Below are 26,818 nucleotides of genomic sequence, written 5' to 3'. Positions count from 1 at the left end.
TGTGCGACCATTGGTTTTCTATTCTATTTCAAAAGGACGGCGCTCCACAACTTTATTTTGGTATGATTTATTGAAATGATACTTGGCCTACAGGTTCTGTTGAGAATGTATATGAGGTGTCAAGGTCATCGTAAGTAAATTTTGCGTCATACTTTCCTTTTAAGTAAGTTCCACTGGGTCTACGACTTTAGCATCTTTTTGTAGCGCTTTTAAATGCTAGCAGTGTGTTTTCTGATGAAGAATTTCTTTTCTCTAAAACTGTAACCGTCTATGAAAACCTTAAGATCACCTGAACAAAACGTTCGAGGAGAGCTGTTAGTGCAGATTGATGGTGCAGCGTCCATTTCGAAAAGCTTTACACATTCTACAGGTAACAATTTTGACCTAATCCTGATTAAAGGCCTTTTTTACCTGATCAACATAAAAGTTGGACAAAATGGTTGTCTTGTGTTAGAAATTTGCTAATCCGCAGGTTTTTTGATATATAACAGGTGCTTATTCCGATGCAGTAAGTATGATAACCATTTTTTTTCATGGTTTTAGAGTCAGAACGACACAATCTAGGTCATATGGCGGTTTCCGGGTTTTGATGGTGGAGGAAGATGTCAGGTGCTCGTCCGGGTATTGTTGAGCCACCGACCTTACGTAAGTCAGCTGGATGGCTACCTCACATTCTACGCCTAAAGCAAGGTTCGAACCCACATCGGTGATAGGCAAATGATTCGAAGTCAGCGTCCTTAACCACTCAGCCAGTGAGGCCCCCTATATGAAGTTGGCTGTATTAGATTATTAGATCAATACTGGAGTTACATACAAAAAATGCAATTTTCATTTAAAATTCTATATTGGTAAAAAAGCAAATTACAATAACATAAATAAATCTTTATAATAGACGCAATAATGGGTATTTAATACCATGTATACCTAACAGCATAATTATTAAACAAATAAATCCATACATGTATCCGCAGGTTCAAATGTGTACTCCATATCAACAAAAAGGTTTATTTAACAAGAAAAACGTAGCTGCCTTGTCTTATCATATGATATTGAAGTTTTGTAGTTTGACAAGTTTTGTTTTTTTCAATAATTCAGCACATTTTTGTCCCTATAAGATTAGGGTTTGCAAGAAAATGTTTATACTTTGAAAAAGGAATGTATATAAAAAGACATTTAGAAATAATGAACATTTAAGATGATTATTTGTAAATAATGCGCCATATAGAAAAAAAGCATGAAGCATAGGCCTATATGAGCTATGAACTGATAATACACAAAATGTATTTTCACTCAATCCCTTTATCTATGTAAATATATCGATGTGTAATATATCAATTATGTCATGTTTATAACTTTTAAAATTATCTTCTAAGCTTGAGGTATCATTTCTTTAATGACAAATGTGAACTAAAATGATGTAATTGCACACAAACGGGTTATATTACACTCATGTATAAACCTGAATTTTATCGACATGTTGTTTACTCCATCCATCGAAAAGTTAAAAAGTTCATTACTTAAAAGTTGTTTCACAATGTCGCACAGATTATATTCCAACATACAGTCCATTTTCCAAAATTACGCAACCAAAATTTAGATACGCTTAAAGAAATCTCAGAGTTAATAGAACACTTGAAAATCTATTGTCTTTCTGAACCATATTCTTGTAGAATTGCACATTTCAAATGGTTGAGTTTTCTCAGCAGAACATCGTGTACTGGAGGAACTGTAACGAAAAAAACTGGATTTCTGTACATGTATGGCATTGCTTAGAACGATAAAAACATACACAGTAGTTCCTAATTTGTGCAAATTAACGTATTTTAAATCTATGCACGCTTAACGTATTTTACACCTAACATAATTTTGCTCACTACATCTCACTTAAGGTAGTTCACTACATCTCACTTGAGGTAGTTTACTACATCTAACTTAATTTTGTTTTCTACATCTAAATCAAAGTATATCACTACATCTTGTGTGGCATTGGTCTGCTGATGCGTCCAGTGTGGTGTGCTTGTCACCTTCCGCTTTCAGCCTCCCCCGCTGGCTAGCCTTCTGGTGAACAAGGAGCCAAGTGCGTAACTCTTCCCTGCCAGTATATAGCCTCTCTGCAGACAAGCCCTTTTGCAGAGCCTCCAAGTTGGCACCACACGGTAACTGAGCGTTTTGTGGCCTCAGGCAGACCTGCAGTGGACTCGGAGGAGGTCTGCCCCCAGACATGTGGCATGCCAGGCCCACCGGTGTGTGGACACGCCCTAATGCCTATGAACAGACCCCAGCCATGGGACAAATAGCTCCTGTGTTCCAAGGATAGTGTTTTAACTCGGAACTAAGGGTGAGGTAACCCCGAAAGAAACCTAGAGAGTTGAAGACAGAGGTGCTGGGCCATTGGCACTCTCTTAAAGAACCACAGCACCATGCAATATCGCTATGACTACACAGCCATCCGGTATTCATCAATGTGGTGCTGAATCTCCGAGGTCCCTCCAGTGGGATTCTGTATCGGGCTCTGAGCCTCGACAGAGTCCACCCACATCTACTGGGGGTCCCTCCTTCAATCCACAACATGCAATAGCGAACGAAAAGAAGAAGAAAGAAGAAGAACTACATCTCACTTAAGGTTGGTCACTACATCTCACTTGAGGTAGGTCACTACATCTCACTTAAGGTAGGTCACTACATCTCACTTGAGGTAGGTCACTACATCTCACTTCAGGTAAGTCACTACATCTCACTTGAGGTAGGTCACTCTATCTAACTTAATTTTGTTTACTAAAGCTACGGCTAATAAATTAAAACAAAAGTTGGTTTATTTTTTCTTCAAGTGTATCATTTACCTCATTTCTTGTAAACTGTGCCACGTCATCTGGTCCTCCAGTTTTCTTTTGTTGTTCCCGGAATATCTCTGCAATAAATGAAGAGGGTTTGGTATGGCTGTAAATACTAGAAGATTCTTGGAAACGTGGAGTAGCGACAAGAATAAGAATGCTTTCAATATTGTATGACACATGCCCCTCTGAAAATGCTTGATATAATAATGAAGTGATAAAATATAAAGTAAAAAGAGCCTAACTCGGAAAAAAACAACATAAAACTCCCTAGAATACTGTGCATGTCCACTTACTGTTATGATGTATACAAAGTTTCATTTAAATCGGATCTAGCACACAAGAGACAAATGTTGATGTAAATTGATTAATACTGTGAAGTAAAAAACATGGGCATAACTCAGTTTTCATATTCAGACATGGAAGTCCCAACATAATGCGTATGTTCACTTCATGACGTTACTTGAAGACATGTATACATATCAAGTTTCATATGAATAAGATGAAAACTGCAGGAGGAGTTGAGTACACAAGGTACAGATGTAGTTATAATATGGCTAAGTGCAAGTAGGGGCATAACTCAAGAAATAATAATCGGACAAGGCAATATGCGCAGGTCTTCTTCATGTTAATGACACATTCAATTCGTATGGAAACTTTAGAATGATCCGAGCTGAATACAATAAAAAGTGTGACGGAAACAGACGGACAGAATGACATACCGAAAGTAAAGCGTCGGTCTTCGTAACCGTGGACATAAAATTCATTCTTCCATGAATCATAGATAGAATGCAAGTTGTATGAAAAGGCTGGATTTTCACACTTTAGACATTTTAAAGAAGTCAGTCTGTAAATGCACCAAAACAAATGATAATATCTTAATGTTTGCTTACCATACATGACTGTTAGTTTACACATAACAATGATGAAATCTTCCAGGCTCAGTCTCCGGTTCCTTCCACCATACCGTCTAACAATAGACGTCAGCACCATCCGGCTTACTGGAAACCCTTAGAAAAGAAAAGTGATACAGTCAGAGATGGAAGTATGTCACTGAAAGTAAATCAAATCAAGGCAATATGATTGAAAATATGTCAGAAATTAATCTGATTTTTGGTCAAGTTTCAGTTGTCAGATTTTAAACTAATTTGTCTTCCAGCTCATTCTCAAGTACAGAAATTGGCAGATTCTTTTGGGGGCAATTGAAGAATACACATATTCAGGAGGATATCGGCAAACGTCTAACAAAGAGTACAAAATCTATAAGAAGTCTGTTCTTAAGAGGTAATTAAATTTACGACACATTTCAGCCCTATAGCATGAGCATCAGCTAAACAAATTTGAATAAAGGGCCAGAAATGATAATATTGCATTGCAACTTTTTACAACACTTTATAAAGGTACAAGTCTGAAAGTATAGAATTCAAACACGCAAAATAATATCAGACTCGGTTTATAACTGTCTTGCTTGATGTCCTTACCAAGTTTGTTGAACAGTGATCCAAGTTCCATAGTATCTATAGAGTTTGAACGGTTTGCATCAAATAGTCTGAATACAGTCTAAAATACAAAATGATTTATTTCAAAACACGGGTAAACATGATCGAAACTAGGCGACTCAAAACTAAACTTAATCACATGTATTTCACAAAACGTTTAAGATTTGAAAAGACTGATTTTAGGAGTGAGCTACTACATAACGACAGATTTCAAACGTAGTAGATAAAACATGTTACTTTAAATCCATACCTCTAACAAAATCAACCTCGCCGATTTTTAATCAATGTCTTATTGCATGTGTACCGTTGAGGTCAGAGTTACCTAATTTCGAAATGCTTAAAATATGCGGAATGCATGAGAATAGTGTGCATTTAGTTATTTGGATACATATGATATAATATGGTTGTTGTTAGACAGATATGAAATATGTTTTTGTTTATTATTCTTTTTTACTTACCAATGCGAAATGACTCAAACATTACTGAAGAATGCACACTTTATTTAAAAGCAATAGCTGAAAAATACCGTAAATGCCTTGATTTCTTTAAAAAGGGTCCTAGCTTCTTCCCAAGTTAAAAACCCGGATCGATTTTTCTACACAAGGTTAAGGGAAAATGAATAAATATCTACTCAAATTCACAAGTGGAAATCAATAATTCATTGACATAGGCATCAAGATCATGTTTAGGACAGTGACTGAGTCAGGGGCGGCAAATTCAATTGTCCGTATTGCCCAGGTTGTCCCAAAGCTTTTACGGACAAGTGAAATTTGACCAGAATTTACTATATAACTATCATATGGACAAGTACAAAATAGCAATTGACAAAAACAGACAAGCAAGTCAAAATCAGATTTCGCCGCCTCTGCCGGACTAAAATGTTGTTAATTGGAATCACTTGCCCTCACCTTTAGCGGTTAGATCCCAAATAAGGTTGTCTAGTGAAGAAACCATCCAGATGATTTACGAAAGTCCGGAGGTTCAATTTTGGAACCCACCTGTGCAGCTTAAAATAATGTCCACAGCTGCACCAGCGTTTTTGAACCAAGTTTAACATATTTCAAATTGATAGGATTTGGGTTTTACAGTTCACAAATACTGTACAGATTTTATGGCACAGAAAATGACTAAAATTTTGCTTTCACTTCTCATTATATCGAAATAACAAGAGCTGTCCGTAAGACAGCCAAGCTCGACTATTCGAAATATTGTTCCAGCGGCAGGAAAATATTACCTAAAAAGGTTAAATATCAAAAGAGTTTTAAGTCCAAAAGGGGGCATAATTTGCCCAAAAAACATGTCAGAGTTATGGAACTTGACCGAGTGAGGTTGGTAATTGATCTAGAAAAAGAAAAAATAAGTTTCAAATCTATGTGCCTTTTAGAAATAGCTATATGTACTTGCACGCAAAACTTTAACCAGAATTTTCTAAGTCCAAAAGGGGGCATAATTTGGCCAAAATGAAGGTCAGAGTTATGGGACTAGCTGCTATCAACTAGTTTTATAACCCCGAAGACACATGTGAAGTTTCAAATCAATATCTGCATTAGTTTTGGAGATAATAACTTGCAAGTAAAACTTTAACCAAAATTTTCTAAATCTAAAAGGGGGCATTACTTGCTTCAAATACATGTCAGAGTTATGGGTCTTGACCCAGTGAGGTTGGTTATTGATCTAGAAAAAGAAAAAATCAGTTTCAAATCTATATGCCTTTTAGAAATAGCTGTATGTACTTGCACGCAAAACTTCAACCAGAATTTTCTAAGTCCAAAAGGGGGCATAATTTGGCCAAAATGAAGTCAGAGTTATGGGACTTGCTGCTATCAACTAGTTTTATAACCCCGAAGACACATGTGAAGTTTCAAATCAATATCTGCATTAGTTTTGGAGATAGTAACTTGCATGTAAAACTTTAATCAAAATTCTCTATGTCCAAAAGGGGGCATAATTTGCTCAAAATACATGTCAGAGTTATGGGACTTGACCCAGAGAGGTTGGTAATTGACCTAGAAAAAGAAAAAATAAGTATCAAAGCTATATGCCTTTAATTGATGGCTGTATGTACTTGTATGCAAAAACTTAACCAAGGTGTGACGCCGACGCCGACGCCAGGGTGAGTAGAATAGCTAGACTATTCTTCGAATAGTCGAGCTAAAAAGTAAGGTATGGAAACAAAGTTTTTATACCTGCTGGAATCAAAAAGATATAAAAAAAAAACCATGTGTTCAGACTCTTTTAGTCGCTTGCTTTTTACGATCGTGCAAGTGTACGGCAGTGGTTACATTTCTTTTCCTGTATACAGCCTACCTACACAAGCTGAAAATAGTTGATACTATTTACAGGAGGTTTCCATATTTTTGTAACAGATAATGGAGCACTACATGAGCTGCGCCATGAGAAAACCAACAAAGCTTTCAAAGCCTATTGCAATTAGAGAAACCATCAGCGAACAGCATGGATCCAGACCAGACTGCGCGGATGCGCAGGCTGGTCTGGATCCATGCTGGTCGCAAACGCACTATGTTGGTTTTCTCATGGCGCGTGTCATATATATTTCCACTAGATAACTACTTATCTAAGTAACTAGATTTCGGATAATTGAAGGATACATCCATCATTGTGACCAAACTTCTGCACGCCTCTCTGTTAAATGATATAGACTCCTTTAATTCTGCAATAAATGTAAAATGTGAACAGGTGTCACAAAATATATATACACTAAAGCTTAACGTTTATTTACTCACAATCACCCCAGCCGTTTTTCTTTGTAGATGACTAACATTAATAACTACATTTCATGTACATGTAAGTACTGGACATCAACATCAATTTGAACAAGAAACATCTGGGATTATATTAAATGTACTTGTGAATTTTCTGTCCAAAAGATGACATTATTTTGCTTGCTTTGAAACAATTACTACATCTAAATAGTTTTTTTATTTGCACTAACAGATTAACAACCTATCAAAGTTGCTTCAATAAGAAATTGCCGGAGCTCTTTGTAGTCCATTTTGCCATCTTCTCCCGCGTGTTTAGAAAACAAAGCTGCCATAGAATCTTGTGGTGCAGGAGAAGGCTGGAATAAAGAAGTGAACCCTGTAATCTTATCATTCAGTTTATCTTGACAATACATGACTTATTACAATTCAGCGTAGTGAAAATAGTACATATCGTAGTGGTCAGTTTTGTTTAATATCTCTAACATCTAATTTTATCCGAACGTACACGTGCATTGTAATCGACTTGAGCTAACATGTTCTTTGTTGGGAAATAATTAGACAAGCATGTTCTCACAGAGCATATAAAAAGGCAAGATACATATAGCATTCAGTTTTTATGAAGCATTTTGAATTTTTGAACTGTATGTATTTAACAGAAACTGGTGGAGTTTTTTTGAATCATTGTGTGATACTACAAACTATGGCGGCTAGTTTCGGCCATGTTGTGTTGGCAAGGCTTGAACATAATGTCCTTGTGGTGGTTTTCTATTATACATGATCCTGACCTAATTTCCCTAAAAGTTCATATGTCATTTACATCTTACTGTTTCAAGAATCTCTTTAAGTTAGCTACATATCAAGAGTTGGGTCAGGTGATACGCTTTTACGTAGAAATATGACCTTATTCAATTGTACACAAATAAATAACAAGAGCTGTCCGTAAGACAGCGCGCTCCACTACTCGGGGATTTGACAGTAAAATGAATATATGTCTGAATAAGAGACCTCTAATTTAAAAGGCAGATACACCAAGGGGCATAATTCCATCAAATACACAAATTAGAGTTATTAGGATTGTTACAACAAATGCAGATGATGATGGTAAAAATATATTTTGAGTTTCAAGTCATTATCTTATATAGTACCAAAGTTATGTCCAGAAAACGAAGTTTGTTAAAAAAATTAAGTATGAAAGGGGCATAATCTGGTCAAAAATACATATCAGAGTTATGGGGATTGTTACCACATATGCAGATGATGGTGATAAAAATACATTTTAAGTTTCAAGTCTTTATCTTATATTGCATTAAAGTAATATCCAGAAAGCGAAGATTGCAAAAAAAAATGTTTAAGTACAAAAGGGGCATAATTCTGTCAAAAATACAATTAGAGTTATGGGGTATGTAACTACACATGCAGATGATGATTATAAACAAAGATTTTTAATTTCAAGTCTTTATCTTTTAAAGTACCAAAGATATGTCTTTTAATAAAGCTTTCGAAAAAATTTAACATGAAAATAATTCCAAGTATAACTCCTTTGTGACCTTGACCTTGGGTATAATGGGCCCAGTCCCTGCATATAAAATGTTTGTATGCTGGACAATGTTTTTGAGAACTTACAGTAAGTTATAAGCAAAAGTAAAAAAGTTATGACAGAAAAACAAAGGTGGCCGAAAAACTTTAACCTTAAAAATAACCTAAGTATAAGATCTTGGTGACCTTGACCTTAGATAAAATGGGACCAGTCCCTGTACACACTTTGTTGTCATACTGGACAATGTTTATGTAAAGTTACAGTACGATATAGGCAATAGTAACAAAGATATGACAGAAAAACAAAGGTTGCCGAAAATCTTTAACCTTAAAAATAACCTAATTATAACACCTTGGTGCCCTTGACCTTGGGTATAATGGGCTCAGCCCCTATACATATTTCGTTTGCATACTGGACAATGTTTATGTGAAGTTACAGTAAGATATAAGCAATATTAACAAAGATATGACAGAAAAACAAAGGTTACCGAAAAACTTTAACCTTAAAAATAACCTAAGTATAACAACTTGGTGACCTTGACCTTGGGTATAATGGGCTCAGCCCCTACACATACATTGTTTGTATACTGCACAATGTTTATGTGAAGTTACAGTAAGATATAAGCAACAGTATCAAAGATATGACAGAAAAACAAAGGTTGCCGAAAAACTTTAACCAAGAAGGGTCACGCCGACGCCGGGGCGAGTAGTATAGCCCCCCCTATTCTCCGAATAGTGGAGCTAAAAACGAAACTTGTTCATATAAAAGCAAATCCTGTTCTCAAGACCTGACTTTTTAGTTCTTTATGTGAGAAAAGATATTTTTAAGGATATATTAGCAAAACTGACACATCTGCTGGTTTAATAGGCAGATGTCATTGATTGGAAAGTCCTCTGTACAGCTTTAAAGGAAGTATCAGAAATATTAAATTCCTTACCACAGCGGGTCCATTATCCTCATCCATTACCCTGCAATTAAATTCATTATTACAATGTAAAACGTATCTGTAAAGGTATATTTACATTAGTATCTTAATATAGATATATACATGAAAAACAGAACTTCAGAAAGCATGAATAGCCTACATGTAAAGTGTACATATCTATTTGATAAATAGAAAAACTTAATCAACTTATTATATATGCGAGTACAATGGCAATCAAAGCTTACTCTGCCTCCACCTCCTTTTCTGTGTAAATTCTTAGCAGAAACTCCGCCTCCTCGTGCGGATGGAACGTGCTTGGAATGATGACGTAATATCCTGGTGGGAATTCAAACCTCTGGGTCACTTCGCGGTAAAACTGGTACTTGCCAGATCCCCGTTTGTGAATAAGCGCTGACTGAGGTAGGGCTTCATCGTCTAAAGGTCGTCTGCGTGAATTCCGGACCTATTAAAATATATGTCCATAAAGGTGCTATACACAGAAATTATGAGCTTAGTAGGAAGTAGTCAGTTTTACGCGGTGGAAATTAATGGAACTAGATCTATAGCTTTAGAATTGACCCTTTTCAATGACTGGTCATACTTTCGTGCTCTAGCTATTTATTAGCAAAAGGTATCTTTCAAACATACAGCCTTGTCAATTTGTCTTGGCGGATATCTCTAATTTCAAAATTACTTATCTAAGATTCGCCTATAGCTCCACTCTTCACAAATAGATTTGATAAGTTGATTACCTCATAAACATCAAAGCCTATGGCATATTTGTTTGCGTTACCACTTTCTTTCTCCATAAGTGACACAATCATTGTACATTTCTCTCTATTATCTGTGGTATCTACGTCTTTTAAGTGAATTTGGAACTGTGGGTTCTTCCAGTATAACTCTAAAATATATAGAATCTAGATTTCTTTTTAAAAAACTTTGAAATGCTGCTGCTACCGTCACAGACAGTGTATATAAACACTTGTGCGTTAGTTACCTTTTACCATTGTTTTTAACATCAACATTAACTGAAGGCATTGTTTTTGTTTGGTATAGAATCACAGCTACATAATTTAAATCATTCTGCGACGTTTCCAGCTTTGGGTGGTGGTGGGAGACAACAGGTGGCCCTCCGTGCACTGTTTTAGCCATAGAACCACCGACCTTCCATACGCCAGTAGGATGGCTTCCTGATATAAAGAATTCTACACCCCTAGTGACTTTTCGAACACATACGGGTGAGAGGCGATGGATTCAAACACATCTGCCTTAACCACTCAGCTACAGAGAGCACTTTAAAGAAAAATATCATCAGCAGTAAACTTTGATTTTCAGGACGGATACAGTGTTACACAAGTTTAACTGTTAACACCCACATGCAGCCATGGTGGATTTTTCCCCGAAAATTCCATACGCCGCCACGTTAATTCTTACTAAGCTTATTTCTCCTTACCTGCAGGAAAGATTAACCCTGAAAACTACAATTTTCTTTTTCTCTGTTTAAAGTATTAATCCGCACTTATTGTATGCATGTTTATCGTGTGTGTTAAAATTCTAAAACATATTAACATCGTAAAGATAACTAGCATTAGAATCCAGTGAGTACAGAGTTCTGTAAAACAGTATAATCAAAAGGACTGTAATGATCAACTTGTGACGTCTACATTCTAACACAGTGAATATTATGTATATACTTTCGTAGGGTCTGTTTCCGCAACCACCTGCCGTCACACCCTTTATCCAGGCATCATGATATAACGTCACACTCCAGTTCAGTTTATTCTGCAATATACGAGGTTTAATATAGATCGTTTTAAAAACGCTCTCCAAGTTAGAATGCGCTCCGACCCACCTCTTACATACTTTTTTTAAAAATAATGGCAAGATCTCACTGGATTCTCTATTCACAGTTACAAATGACGGAAAGTCTAAGGGTAGAAGTGTAGAAAGATAATTGCTAAACAAAAACATGTTTAGGACCCAGGAACACGTGGTAGCGTCCTTCCTGTATTTCTGATGAGATGAACCTCCAGTATTGAAAACATATCGAATGGTGTTAATATTTAAAGGCACCGATTTCACATGTAAGAATCATGAAACAAGATAAACTTTTCAAAATGCATTGTATCGAATATAGCCTAGTTATATAGTACAAACTATGGGTAAGCAATTAACATACGGAGGCATGTAATAAAATACATGTATTAACTGGCTTGACAGTCGATAGTCAAAGCTATATGCCCATAGTACAATTACAAGACATTATAAAAAATCAAAATATTTTCTCCAAGTTTTGACCTTAGACCAACAAAATTACTGTTATTGGTATGGACTGTTAATATGTTAAATGAAAAAGTCTCACTGTATCGGCTGCCAACTCCTGAGCCAAAGCGTCTGGTTGAAGATGACACAGTTGCACCTCATCAAAGTTATCCAAAAAGTCGTCCAGTGCAATCCTACAGCGCAGAAATAGAAACAGCCCATTTCTCACTAAAGTGTGAAACGATTGCTAAGTAAGTAAGCTTTCTTAGATAGCGGATCCTCAATTGTGTAAGGTACTTATAATAAAGCTCTCCCATTGAAGAACAGATATAATAAATTATATTCACGCGCATTAGATATCTACCTTGTAGTAAAATAAAATAACGAAGACTACCCCAAATATGGAAGTACGGTGTTAGTTTGGAAGAAAACGGTGTTCTACCGCAAGTATATTTTTAGCATTGAGATATACATTTTCTATCTGTATATCTTATATCGCATGCTATAGAACTTGCTGCATCTTTAAAATACGGACTGTGTCTGAAGAAAAAACATGTTTATACAGTAAACTAATTTGCTAATTTAACTGATGGTCAAAGACGGAACGGAAAACGAGTTAGACTTTGTCACTGCTTACCAAAATTCTCCATCTTCCTCGATTATAATGTTAAGTTTTCGTTTGATTTCCATAGGCAAGTTTCGGATTTCAGCAGATCTAAAAGTAAAACGGAATCATAGAATTAGTGATAGGATACCGGACTTATACGTCAAAAAATGATTCTAACTCTTTTTCCCCTGCACACAACTATGTGACAAACCAGATAAGCGTTTACACGATCTATTATTTCATTCAGGTCAGCTTGAATCATACAAGGAAGTAGAATTGTTTTGGTACGAAGTATCTGTCCCAGTCCTAACATTTTCAAAAATCTGTTAGCATAAAAATATAGTACTAAAAAGTAGGATTTCCTTCATCACGCAATCTAGCATTATCGCACAGGTACTCGGCAGACATGTTCAACATGATGTGTATGAAACAGATTCAATGTATATACCACCGGCATTTATTTCTTTATTCATTATTGAACGCAAAATAAAGCCTTTTGTATGCTAACATAATCTTGTGGAATATACATAACAATTATGTAGTAAAATTTGACAATTTTACAAAAGCTTAAACCCAGAGAATTTCACAAAGTAAAGTATGTTGATAAAGCTACTGCTGGAAAGAGAACAATCTCTGCTACCTCAATATAATATATAAGTGTCAAAATATGGGAAGAAAATATAGAAATAGGAGAAAATCAAATACTGTTAGATGCAAGACTATGTTATCCTGTGTAGCAGGTAACATAGATAAATTACTTTTCCACTGCATTGAGACAATAGGTGTCCTTCTAAAGATCTGTATTATTAATGGACAGAAAGTGTTCAATGACGCAGAAAGAAACAAAAGACGAAAAAGTATTTAAAGCGGCGGAAAGGAACAATGTACCTCGTGCAAAGCAAGCCGCATTCTATATAGCTTTAAAAAGATAACTTATTTTCAGTTACAACAGGACATAAAATGTTAATGTAATTTCAAAGAAAAAAGTTATAACCATACACAATGCATTTGGTTACGCGTATCCGGTTGTACTTAATTCAGTGAATAAGATATTGAAAGCGGAAAAAAGGAAACAACGCCTCGGCAGCTTACATGAAAAAGCATTTAAACTGTTGATGTATTGTATGATACAAAGCAACTTCCGTTGAATTCAACACCGATATCAAAAAATGTAAAATATGCATCTATAAGAACAACTAAACAAAAGATTAGTAATGCAGTGATAAGATTTGTTCATTCAGTTCTCAATAGCCCAGGACAAACCGCATGATCAAACTGCCGACTTACGTGTCAGACCAAGGACCGTTCCATTCTTTTCTTCCCCATGGATTTCTGATACGTAAAAGCTTCACTGAGGAGCCACGCCATGGCACCTATATTAAGTAACAGTAAAATGTCAAGTAGAACAAGCTATTGTATATAATTTAAGGTGAAACAGTGCTTTTATAAAAAGTAAAAGTACAGCCCATGAAGGCATTGCACAAAATGGGCCCAAACAAACATCCATATTGCTTACTGCTGAAGATCCCACATCACATGCTTGAACAGACTTTCGTTGAAATACTTTTCTTATGTGTTGCGCAGACGTAACGTGAGCACGTGCCATGACAATTTAAGGTTGTTGACCCGTAACTACAATCGGCAATTTTCGTGGGATTTCGGATACATCTTATTTCGGCATTCTTCGGACTTGGCTCATTGTAGCAAATGGCTTTCCGTACCAACCGGATAAAGCCAGAATACGTAATCGGACGGAAACAGCCGATTGTCATTACGAATCCACTGCCTTAGTATTTTAACATGATTTAAAGGCTCATAATGCCTTTGTACAAAATTTGGCTGCCACGTTTTCCGTAATGAACATAAAATACATTGATTTCTTGTTAAATCTTATTTCCGATGAAAGCTTTCTTTAACATTTGTCGAAGGTCTGCATATTGCTGAATATACTAGAATGTTTTATTGATTCTATTGTTTTTATTACCTCCCTTTATGACTCCAAGTGCAATATCAGAAGCAGTGTTTTTCTAACCATGCAATTACGCATAACATTTATTTGGAAAGCTGTTTAATTACTTTTTTTAAATAAAAAAAAAGCATCATGAACCTTTAATCGTTTAAAGCCTCTTAGATTTAAAGCGCTTGTTTCTTAGCAGAATGTCATTTTTCTTACCACAGAGAGTGCAGTTATACTGTACGCATGTCCCATGTAAAGACCGTTGCTTCTTCGAACTTCTGGTCTAATCGAACCTTCTGGTAGCTGCAATATATGATGAAAACATAAGCTAAAAAGGTTTAAACTGCTTCTTTTATATCAATACAAATAGAATGAATGAATTAAGCTAAATAACAATATTCACGACACTCACTTTAAAGCTCACAAAAAAAACCCATCTTAGCTCGACTGTACGAAGTATATGGAGAGCTATCCTTCTAACCCTGGCGTCGGCGTCGGTGTCTTTCCGCGTCCCCACCTTGGTTAAAGTTTTGTTTACACTTTCTCTTTTCTTCTCCGTATCTCTGTAATTACTTGATGGATTTATTTTAAACTTAGAATAATTATTTCTCATCATCACCCACATATATGGCATAAGGGCCATAACTTTCACTCCAATATTTCGTGAATTATCCCCTCTTTTTACTTAGACTTTCACTCTATCTCGGTTATCCTACATGGATTTAATTCAAACTGAAAGTAGTTGTTCCACATCATCTCCCACATCATATGACACAATGGCCATAACTCTGGTACCAAAATTTAATGAATTATTCCCTTCCCCCACCCCACCCCTTTTACTTAGAATTTCAGGTTAAAGTTTGGATGCACTTTCACTGTATCTCAGTTATTACTAAATGTATTTGATTCAAACTTAAAATAGTTGTTCAACATCATCACTCATATCATATGACACAAGGGCCATAACTCTTGCACTAATATTTCATGAATTACACCCCCCTTTTTACTTAGAATTTCAGGTTAAAGTTTTTATACACTTTCACTCTATCTCAGTTATTTCTAAATGGACTTGATTCAAAAGAGTTGTTCCACATCATCACCCACATCATATGACACAAAGTGCATATCTCTTGCAACAATATGAATTATGCCCCCGTTTTGCTTAGAATTATACTTATATAGCGTTTTGATACACTTAATCTTTGCCTCCAATATCCATTTGAAATTATTAGTAATTTGAGCCTATATTGTAATGGAATAGTCTCTCTCCACGCAGTGAAAATTAAAAAAGATAGATAAATCATACCTCAATGAGATGTTATACATAAAATATTCTCTTCTATTCACAGTTCGAGAAAAAAATGGTTCGCAGCTATAGACATATACATAAATATCTAAATTACGATAATTGACACCTACATATATGCTGCCTCCAATCAGGGAATTCATTTGTGAAGATTTCCATAGCAAATCATAGATATTATGAGGTATATTAGCCCTTGTTGTTAGTGGTATTGTTTCTGACATCCCACCAGTCATATCTACCAGAGCGTCGGCAATTTTACCACCATCCAAATTTGCATAACAACCTCTTAATCTAAAATATGACACGCAACACATCCATAATCAAATACTACACAAAATACAGTAGAATCTAAATGACGAAGGTTATGACTGATTAATCTAGTGTCAACCATGACACGATAAAAATATAACCTTATGTGATACATTATGTATACCATTATGTAGTTACAAAAACCTTTTCAAAACGGTTTATTTTAATTCAATAAAATTTGGGTTGGTTGGCGGGTATATCAGTATTCAACTGATTTATTAAATAATTTGTCTTCCCGTACTTAATTAATTGTATTGGTTTGTCATCTTTACATGCTTTAGTGACATGTTTGCTGACATTAAATTCCAGTCTTTTTCATCTGTGGTTTCTTTATTTATTTGAGTCTAAAAATAGGGCTTTAATTGGTTTATTTTAATGCAATTAAAATATTTAATTCAAGCACACCCGACTTTAGCCCGGCTTGTTTTTCACTTCCTGGTTTCAGCCGGTAACCAAAATTTTATCTCCCGTTTTTTCATTGGTGATAGTTTTGTTTGTTACTTATATTTTGATTGGGTATTTCTATCATCTTTAGAATAGGACCCGCGAAATGTAGCGTCACTTAGTTCTTAGTTGTTCAGCGTGTCACACTGATTTTCAATTACCCGCCCACCCATTTCCAATGCCCAATTTTTATATTTATGTTGTGTTTAATTTGTCTGAAATGAAGACAGATGTACTTCAATGTGTTGTTTACACCTTTGTTTTGCTAGTGTCATGCGGTGACATTAGTGTTTAAAACTTTCAAAAAAAAATTGTTTTAAAAATGGTTGTATATGTAAAAACTCGAACTTTGTCAATAATTTTAAAAGAACAAAAAGAATTTACATGCTGTCATTATAAAAATGTTTTATTTCTTACTAAACATTGATAAGATTTTGCAGTGTCAAACTAATTGCTATTATACGTCTGTTAATGGTCTTATTGCATTTTATTATATAATCTTAATATCTGTTTATGAGATAATAATCTTTTGACACGCAAGGACAGAGGTCCCTGGTCACGTGAAATCACGTAAAATCTCACTAGGTATCGCGGTATGCGAGATTTGTTGCTAGGGGACATCTAGGTTTCCTGCAATATTATTGGTTGATTTTATTGTTGTCATGAACATCATAAAAAGTCAATGAGAACGGTGGATAGAAGAGTTTTACCTACGAAATAAGAAAGACATATACTTCTGTGTTTCATGTCGAGATATCCGACTAGATAATTACAAAGTTTTAATTAATTTAATTGTGTTTATAGAAATTATTGTTATTATGTGGACATCCATATATTGTTGTTGAAAACTGAATAAAAGAAGAAACAGAATCTGGATTTTGCTAATTCCCTCAATTAAGCGGACTTAAGTTAGACAAACAAATAAATATTCGAAAAACAGAATTTGAGCTAAAAAAATCCACAAAGAAACTTCACGCAACACGCGCAGCGTTACACTTGGTGCTAGAAACCGGGTACAAGGAGCTTCTATGTTCACTTGACTTCCTTGGTACCATCACAAAAGCGAGTGCATCTACACGTAAATATTTGGAACTTGTGAATTCGAAAACAGGTGGAGATAACTTTTAATGCAAAGATGAGTATTTATGGACATAAACCGGAACTCCGTAAACAGAGCAAATGGATTTATAGGAATGACAAAACCAAACATGGTGTCGTGTGTACGCGATGTGGACTTACACATAAATTTGAAAAGTGCCGTGCGCTTTCCGCTACGTGCAATAAATGTTTGGAACAAGGACATTTTGCTAGAACATGCTCAGCAAAAAGAGTACGAAATACCATCACAAAATCAGCAAAACAGCAAGTACGGGACAAGCTACGAATGACTGAATTTGTAAACCGGAAACTAATGGAATTGGTATTTCCATTCCATGAGGAAGACGACATGTTCTTCATAAGTTGTATTACGAATACATCCCTGCTTAAACGTAATGGGTCGAGAAAACGACAATGTAATGCTCTTAGTGCAAGCATACTTGTTAAACAAACGCAGGAGGAACTGGACAAAGTAAGACATTCCCTTGACGAAATCAACCGAGAAAAGGAGGTGCTCATCACTGAAAATGAAAAGCTAAGGAATTCTGCGACTGAGATGGAGTCCAGTGTAGCAGCGCTGAAATTGGAACTGGCGTCTCAACAAAACGAGTCTCAGAAAGAAGACATCGAGGCGGTCAGACAATCATATAAGAAACAAGATGAGAATTTAGAGACACTCCTTCTCTGGTTACATGAAGATACAGGGAATCGCTTCATAGGATCGGCCAGTGAGCAACTTATGCAGTATTTCTACCATTACATATCCGTAAGACGGAATCATGAAGAACAGTTGAAGAAATTGACAGAAACTGTGTCCGAGTTAGCAAAGAATATGAACAGTGTAAATGACCGAAACTGTAATACAAACAATGGCAGAAGTACTGGCAAACAATGGAATTACAATAAAAGAGGACGTGGTTATTTCAGGAGATAATAAATAGTGATAATTGGTGCGTCGACTAAAAATTACAAAGACTGGAATTTGTAGTTCAAATGTATAAAAAAAAATCTTCCTTTTTGATAGCGGTGTTAAGATAAAAAAAACTGATAATTTCTAAAAATATTATACATACGTATATTATTCACGGGAGTGAAAAAAATTAGACGCGGGGGTGATGTCATGCGGTGACATTAGTGTTTAAAACTTTCAAAAAAAAATTGTTTTAAAAATGGTTGTATATGTAAAAACTCGAACTTTGTCAATAATTTTAAAAGAACAAAAAGAATTTACATGCTGTCATTATAAAAATGTTTTATTTCTTACTAAACATTGATAAGATTTTGCAGTGTCAAACTAATTGCTATTATACGTCTGTTAATGGTCTTATTGCATTTTATTATATAATCTTAATATCTGTTTATGAGATAATAATCTTTTGACACGCAAGGACAGAGGTCCCTGGTCACGTGAAATCACGTAAAATCTCACTAGGTATCGCGGTATGCGAGATTTGTTGCTAGGGGACATCTAGGTTTCCTGCAATATTATTGGTTGATTTTATTGTTGTCATGAACATCATAAAAAGTCAATGAGAACGGTGGATAGAAGAGTTTTACCTACGAAATAAGAAAGACATATACTTCTGTGTTTCATGTCGAGATATCCGACTAGATAATTACAAAGTTTTAATTAATTTAATTGTGTTTATAGAAATTATTGTTATTATGTGGACATCCATATATTGTTGTTGAAAACTGAATAAAAGAAGAAACAGAATCTGGATTTTGCTAATTCCCTCAATTAAGCGGACTTAAGTTAGACAAACAAATAAATATTCGAAAAACAGAATTTGAGCTAAAAAAATCCACAAAGAAACTTCACGCAACACGCGCAGCGTTACACTAGTATTCGTGTTGTGTTGCAGCTTTAATAGTGTAGTTTAAGCAAAAGTACATTAGTTGTGCATGAGCTTTGTATGTATGCTATTTTATTTTGCTCGTTCTCCTATGCTTATGCATGTTAATATTGAAACAAGCTTTTGTTTACATATTGTAGTGATAGTGAAATATCGAGTGCGTTTATCAGTTTAAAATAGACTCTGATATGTATCTCACATGCACTAACATTCCAGTATTCATCGCGTTAAATGTTATAGTGTTTGTATATTGATGTAGCTAGTGAAAAAAGTGCAAATGATAGTTCACAAAGAGACTATCATGAATATTTCATTGATAGGTATACAAGGATCATTCAAGCACATGTGTGCTAGTGCGCAGTTGAACTTTTTATCTTTGTGTTTGTGCAAGAAGTGATATTTACACTTGAAATAGGCACAATTTGACTTTTCAGTGATGTTTGTGTTCGTTCGAAACAGAAATATAATTATTAATTCACATTGATATATTGGTGCAGTTTGATATAAATCACCTTATAGATGTGATGTTTCATAGCATTAGCATGTAAATGTATCATGATATATGTGTATGCGGGTATATCAGTATTCAACTGATTTATTAAATAATTTGTCTTCCCGTACTTAATTAGTTGTATTGGTTTGTCATCTTTACATGCTTTAGTGACACGTTTGCTGACATTAAATTCCAGTCTTTTTCATCTGTGGTTTCTTTATTTATTTGAGTCTAAAAATAGGGCTTTAATTAAATACAAAAGGAAAACGTTCATTAGGCCTTATATGGCCTACAGCATTTGGATTTTTTTCGAACTGTTGATAACTGGAAAAAATATTGTTTGCGGACAGAATATATTTCAGTAATGAATGTAGATTTTTTAAAACATAATTATTGTTTTGTTCGATACATGCCACTGAATATTGCTGAAATCACAGATTTTTGAGAAAATGGACTCTGCCATATTTAGGTGTCATAGGAATGATTCTAGTTTCTCTAGTGTGCACAGCCAAGGAACACAAAAATATCTTGACAATGTGTCCAGCTTCTTTCACAGAATTTAAAATGGTCATTGTTTGGTTGTGGTCAACTGCTGTGTCTATACTAAATCTTCAGATTTGTTTTACAATTTGGTTAAAAACTGAATGTTTCCCTTGCAATGGGAATGTTAAAAAAATGTTTTCATTTCTATCAGATATTTTCTATTGTAAAATATTACATGCATTTTGATAAAACAAAACTTCTTCATGAAAAAAACAAGCGAATTGTTATATGGCACGTTTACGAGTAGGTGTAAAACGTTCTAACAATAAGAAATCTTACTTTGCATAAGCCTTTTCGAGTAAAGCTCCCCAGTATTCATCTTTTTCCTCCCAGTTGCTGCAATAGATCAGCCTGTACCCATCCGTGGGTAGGTAGTCGTCAATGATCACTTCCTTCCAATGACCATACCACCAAAAATTGAAATGGAATATACCTGTATCATACAAATGTTCAGGAGTTAATACACTTTTGAACTGTTTTTATTATATTCTCTTACTATATGCATTTACACCACTGAACTTTAAAATATGATAAAATTCTGACAAACTTAAAACGAGGTTTACACATTTTTTGTCAAACACTCATGTATGGAGAATATTTTTTTATGCTTGAGGAAGATGATGATTTCTCTGAAATAATAATATCTATATTTGTTAGCTTGTCCTTTAAAACAACAAACTGTTTATTCCTTATGCTTCATCCAAAGCACCACAGAACCAACCCTCGAAACCCTAACTACCCAGTCCCACTTCAACCAGTCTCCCTGCAAGCCTCTCAACCAGCTTCACATAAACAAGTCCCTCCAAAGAAGTACCTACGTGAATCCCTACAAGAACATGAAAACAAGAGCTGTCACAGGAGACACGCGCTCGACTATTTCGATGCTGGATAGTGAAACTGGGCACATCTGAGGAAACTAGAGCTGTCACTGGAGTGTTTAATGACTCCAATTGTGGATGAAGATATTGCACAATAGCCTGAGTCTATGTCAAAAATATTAACTTAAAGTAATAAGAGAGGTAAAGATAAAATGTATCAAAACACTATATAAGTATATCCTAAGCAAAAAGGGGCATAATTCATTAAATATTGGTGCCAGAGTTATGCGCCTTGTGTCATATGGTGTGGATGATAATGTTGAAAAACTATTTTAAGTTTGAATCAAATCCATTCAGTTATAACAGAGACAGAGTGAAAGTGCATCAAAACTAAAACCTAAAATTCTATGTAAAAAGGGGGAATAATTCATGAAAATTTGGTGCCAGAGTTATGCACCTTGTGTCATATGGTGTGGGTGATGATGTTGAACAACTATTTTAAGTTTGAATCAAATTCATTCAGTAATAACAGAGACAGAGTGAAAGTGCATCAAAACTTTAACCTGAAATTCTAAGTAAAAAGGGGAAATAATTCATGAAATTGGTCCCAGAGTTATGCACCTTGTGTCATATGATAAAGGTAATGATGTTGAACAATTGTTTAAGTTTGAATCAGATCCATTCTTGAATCAGATCCATTTTGAATCAGAGTAATAACAGAGATAGAGTGAAAGTGCATAAAACTTTAACCTGAAATTCTAAGTACAAAGGGGAATAATTCATGAAAAATTGTGCCAGAGTTAAGCATCGTGTGTCATATGATGTGGGTGATGATGCTGAACAACTATTTTAAGTTTGAATCAAATCCATTCAGTAATAACAGAGGTAGAGTGAAAGTGCACCAAAACTTAAACCTGAAATTCTAAGTAAAAAGGGGGAATAATTCATGAAAAAATGGTGCCAGAGTTATGCACCTTGTGTCATATGATATGGGTGATGATGTTTAATAACTATTTTAAGTTTGAATCAAATCCATTCAGTTATAACAGAGATAGAGTGAAAGTGCATCAAAATTTTAACCTGAAAATCTCAGTGAAAAGGGGGGATAATTCATGAAATATTGGTGCCAGAGTTATGGCCCTTATGTCAGATGATGTGGATGATGATGAGGAATAAGTATTTCAAGTTTGAATCAAATCCATCAAGTAACAGAGATAAGTTGAAAAAAGAGAAAGTGTAAAAAAAACTTTAACCAAGGTGGGGACGCGGAAAGATGCCGACGCCGACGCCGACGCCGACGCCGACGCCGACGCCGACGCCGACGCTGGGGCGAGTAGGATAGCTCTACTTATACTTCGTATAGTCGAGCTAACAAGTCTCATCCCATCTAAAGCAGCATCCCATTCCCAAAGCAAACACTCCAGTCTCCTTAACTCAGCCGCTCGATCAAGTCCACAGCTACACAACCACCCGCCGCCTCAACCACTCCTTAGCCCAGCACCTACCAAATCGACCTACAGTCCATAATATAATCAACCCGGAGCCCAAGCTCCACAAGAAACAGGTATCTGGATCACTCTCTCATATAAGCCCCTTTTCCCTCCCACAACCAAGCTCTCCCTCGAACATCACCAACTGGTAAATACGCAGAAACTAATGTACATATACTTACCAGATATCGACAAGTAAACTCAAAGACACCATGAAAGGCAGCTGTGGCGTTTCATAGTTACTTGATGTAAAAACGAAAATTTGAATTATACTTGGTTCGTTGAACTTCCTGCGTCACAGGCTGCGTGCTTAAATGCGGCAAATTGTTAGAGTAATATTTGTTCAGTCTGATCATTTTTGTTCATTTTGTACAATTATGGTAAATTGCCTTGCAAGACAGATAAGAACTTATTAAATCTGCATTCCGTAGCTGCTTTATATATATATATATATATATATATATATATATATAAGCCCGAACCGCTCTACACATCGGAAATGGTTTAATATTTCCACTCTACTATCATGTCTCACAAATCAGCAGTGGCATTTTTGTCTTTATAACTGACTGGGACAGGAGAAGCTATAGTTTCTCTCTCTGGTAATTAAGTGACCAGGAAGTATCAAATAAATACATGTGTTGTGTCAACGCGAAAATCATATGTTTTGACCTAACAACACTTTATTCTCAGCACTTTACCTGCATAGTTCTCTTGGTCGAAGCCTTGATCTAACGGAACTACCCTCTCGAACTGTTGACGGGGTCCATTTACCAGAAGTGATGCGCTGGCAACAAACCAACAGTTTCCTGCAAATTTTATTTTACATTTTAGTGTAAACAGTTCATGTAGGTATGCTTAAGGATTTACGACATGCACATTATTTGCCGGAAACTATTTATATAGATTTAATTGACCGCGACATGATTCGTTATTGTGAACATACAAAACATTCGGACAATGTATGAAGAACCTGTTTAACTGGAGACAGTTGTGGCGTTCCATACGCACGAGTGGCGGATCAAAACGAAATTGCTTTCGTTTACGAAATCTTGATTAACCAGTAAAATATTTATTAATGCAAATTATTCATACAAAATGAGTTTATCACAATGTAACTTGATATGTTTTTGTGAAGAGTTCAAGTGAAATGGCCACTTAATTCAAGCGAGAAGAATAGGGAAATGTACCTCACTTGCGTGCATGGATATTAAAGACACTAAATATTCTCTTAACAAACCAGGTATTACGGAATACTAAATTTATAATTTATTATTTGACAATTTATGTAGATCTGAAATACTTCCGCATGAGAACATAAAGCGACTTACCCACACATTGTGTTTATTTTATTTTATTTTTTATCATTAAGTGCAAGCTTATCGCCCATTTGTATTATTTCGTATTAGTTTGCTTGGTGCTTTTTTTCCAGCATTTGTCAGAACTAATTTAATTTTGCATAGAACGCGAGCTAAGCTCATTATAGAAGGAAGGAGGAAGGAAACAAAATGTTTTACCTTTAAAAGTTGGTGTATACAGTAACACTTATCAATAGGGAAATACTGACAAACCACAAGTAATTATTTAGCACAAGTAATATTATCTTTTATCCGTTTATTCTAGCTATGCCAACCATCCGTTTACATGATGAATCTGCTGTCTTGAATCTTAATTAATTGTATTGATATATGTAAAAGATGGCTTTATCAACCCAAACAATTTCTCTAAAAATACAATTAACCACTCTAGCTATTACGGTTCATAAAATTGAACTTAATCAAAAAATCTAAACTTTATTTAGAAGTGGATAGTACATAAACAAAACGCACGCACGCAACAAACAATACGTACCTAAACTGCCTTGATCAAGATCTGACCTTGTAGCCGTGGCTGAAACAAACCTTGGGTTTTTCGATAAGTTCTGAAAATGACACAATTATCATACACTCATATAATGCACTATCTTAAACTAGTATTTGCATTGACGTATGATATATGGATTATTTACACAAAAATGTTACGGTACACTACTTGAAAGAACGGTATTGAGTATCTTTTAAGTAAAACATAAAAAAAGCCCTTTTTTCAAATAAATGTATGCATGCCGCAAGTCCGTTGAATAGGAGCGTGACCAGACTTGAATATATGTGCAGGCCCGTGTTAGGAGCATGCTGCCCCGGAAATATTCAGTCCAAACCACACGTATTTTATCTTTTTGAAAACTATTGTAACATTTCTGAAAAATATACGCAGACCCAGCTTATGTGGAGCTACGCCACTGTACGCCGCTGTACACATTACGATCATTGATCATAACATATTCTGTTTATGAAACTATACTTACCACCGGTCTTTTCCATTCTATTCTCCTGATATTTGTATCCCGACTTATAAATCCGCTAGGGCTTATTGATTTAATATCCGGTGGAAATTCCGGGTCCACATAAAGGGACTTCGTTTCAATAAGTTTCTTCCTCAAAGAATAAAATTCCGAACTATTGGAGCTCATTTTAAACTATAAACTTGTATTATGACAGCTATGCAAAACTGTGTATGAGATAAAGTGTTTTTATATTACTCCTAGTTGAATATTTAACGAAGCATGCTAAAGTTTATGGTCTATTTCATACAAAATGGTATTGTAAGAAGTTATTTGTATAGTTTATAGGTTGTATGACGCAGGCATTATCCTTGATCGATAAAGTTATACATTCACCAATTGAAGGCTGAACGTAACCGCACTCGCTTTTACCTGTTTACAGGTATTTCGTTGTTAATTTACCACGTGGAAATGCAATTTATTAATATAATTTGGCTATTAATGGCCACAGATAAATCTAGGATAATCTTGGCTAATACATTAATAACTGCATGCTTATGAAATATATTGAAGCATTGATTGAGATAGAAATTCATGGTATGAACAAACTGTTTTAAAGAGGCATCACAAAATAATTGTATACTTTTGTATTTCCATGGTAATTTTACATGCTTTGCATGAAGAAAATGAGAAATAACAAGTATCTAGTATAGTAGTCGCAACTTGACCGCGATGGTTGACCTTCGGCTGATTAATCATATCGAATATTTCATTGTAGAAATAAAGGGTGATGAGGGTAGCTATGTTTTCTAACTCCTACTTCCCAAGGACCATCCGTCTCTGGAACTCCCTACCAACTTATGTTAAATCTAGCCCCAGTCTCAGTATCTTTAGAGAGAGGCTGGCGGTGGTCAGTATGTAATTCTATTGCCTCTGCCCCATTTTAACTGTAGCATACTGTCTTTTTCAGCTTTTATTATTTTAACATTGTAACATATCATTTCTTTAACAACTGTTTCTGTGACAGCGCCGCCCAGTGATAGTCGGAAATCGACGGTTGGGTGAAAGATGTAGATGTAGATGTATATTTATATGGAATATGTTTGTATCCAGTGCAGTATCAAAGTATGTATACTTGCATTCGATCAGTTAAAACTTTCCAATACACTAATTTATAATTGCACAAATTTATATTTCCACTTTCTCATGCAGCTCGTGTTTTACGTACATGTACACTCCTTTTCAATAATAGGTTGTGCCTCATTATGTATTATAATACAAAGGTCAACCTTCGAGGTCAAGTTGCGTCCACTATATAAATTGTCAGTGACATATAGAAGCTAGGCCAAGACAATGTGTTTAATGTCTTTATATTTTGTTAAACTAATGTAGTAGTATGCACAGTATTAATGTTTTAAGGTGAGTTTAGACCACACTTTGTTTGTACAGTGTAAGATAGTTATTATGATATGTTTATAAAACTATACTGAAAAGAGAAAGACTAAATAAGTTTGTAGATGAAGTTGTAAAAAACGTTAATAGGGAGGGCCTGTATTGTCCACCTGTCATTTTGTAGAATAGGTGTATTATACCAGTAATATCATATGCAATCTGATCAAGATCTGCACTGTTCGCCATTCAGTCAATACCCCCCCCCCCCCCTTTTTTTTTTTGGTACGCACCCCTTTTAACAGTTAATGCCCAAATTGAAAGATGGACAAGTTCATTATAGAAATTTAGCAGGAAGGGTACAGGCCCTGGACCACCTACGTTTTCCATACACAATGTTATGAAAACCCT

General features: G+C 35.3%; 1 protein-coding gene across 2 annotated transcripts; it reads right to left on the bottom strand.

Moving 5' to 3' along the window:
- Positions 1 to 825: 825 nt before the first annotated feature.
- Positions 826 to 25,386, bottom strand: LOC123562079 (calpain-A-like). 2 transcript variants are annotated; one of them, XM_053533695.1, is made up of 20 exons: positions 25,043 to 25,386; positions 24,550 to 24,619; positions 23,400 to 23,507; positions 20,670 to 20,823; positions 15,761 to 15,938; positions 14,558 to 14,644; positions 13,672 to 13,757; positions 12,415 to 12,492; positions 11,878 to 11,971; positions 11,210 to 11,297; positions 10,268 to 10,416; positions 9,761 to 9,978; positions 9,528 to 9,558; positions 7,295 to 7,409; positions 6,940 to 7,001; positions 4,866 to 4,925; positions 4,313 to 4,391; positions 3,725 to 3,841; positions 2,841 to 2,908; positions 826 to 1,726 (listed from the first exon to the last, which is right to left on the bottom strand). In XM_053533695.1, the coding sequence occupies exons 1-20, from the start codon at positions 25,205 to 25,207 to the stop codon at positions 1,700 to 1,702; spliced, it is 2,034 nt and encodes a 677-aa protein (XP_053389670.1). In that variant the 5' UTR covers positions 25,208 to 25,386; the 3' UTR covers positions 826 to 1,699. The 2 variants fall into 2 exon arrangements, with proteins under 2 accessions (XP_053389670.1, XP_053389665.1); XM_053533690.1 differs by having other exon boundaries at positions 4,857 to 4,925; positions 25,043 to 25,385.
- Between the last annotated feature and the right edge of the window lie 1,432 nt (positions 25,387 to 26,818).

The sequence above is a fragment of the Mercenaria mercenaria genome, chromosome 2, assembly GCF_021730395.1.
Source record: "Mercenaria mercenaria strain notata chromosome 2, MADL_Memer_1, whole genome shotgun sequence".
Classification (NCBI taxonomy): domain Eukaryota; kingdom Metazoa; phylum Mollusca; class Bivalvia; order Venerida; family Veneridae; genus Mercenaria; species Mercenaria mercenaria.
This window is presented reverse-complemented; position numbering and strand designations above follow the sequence as displayed.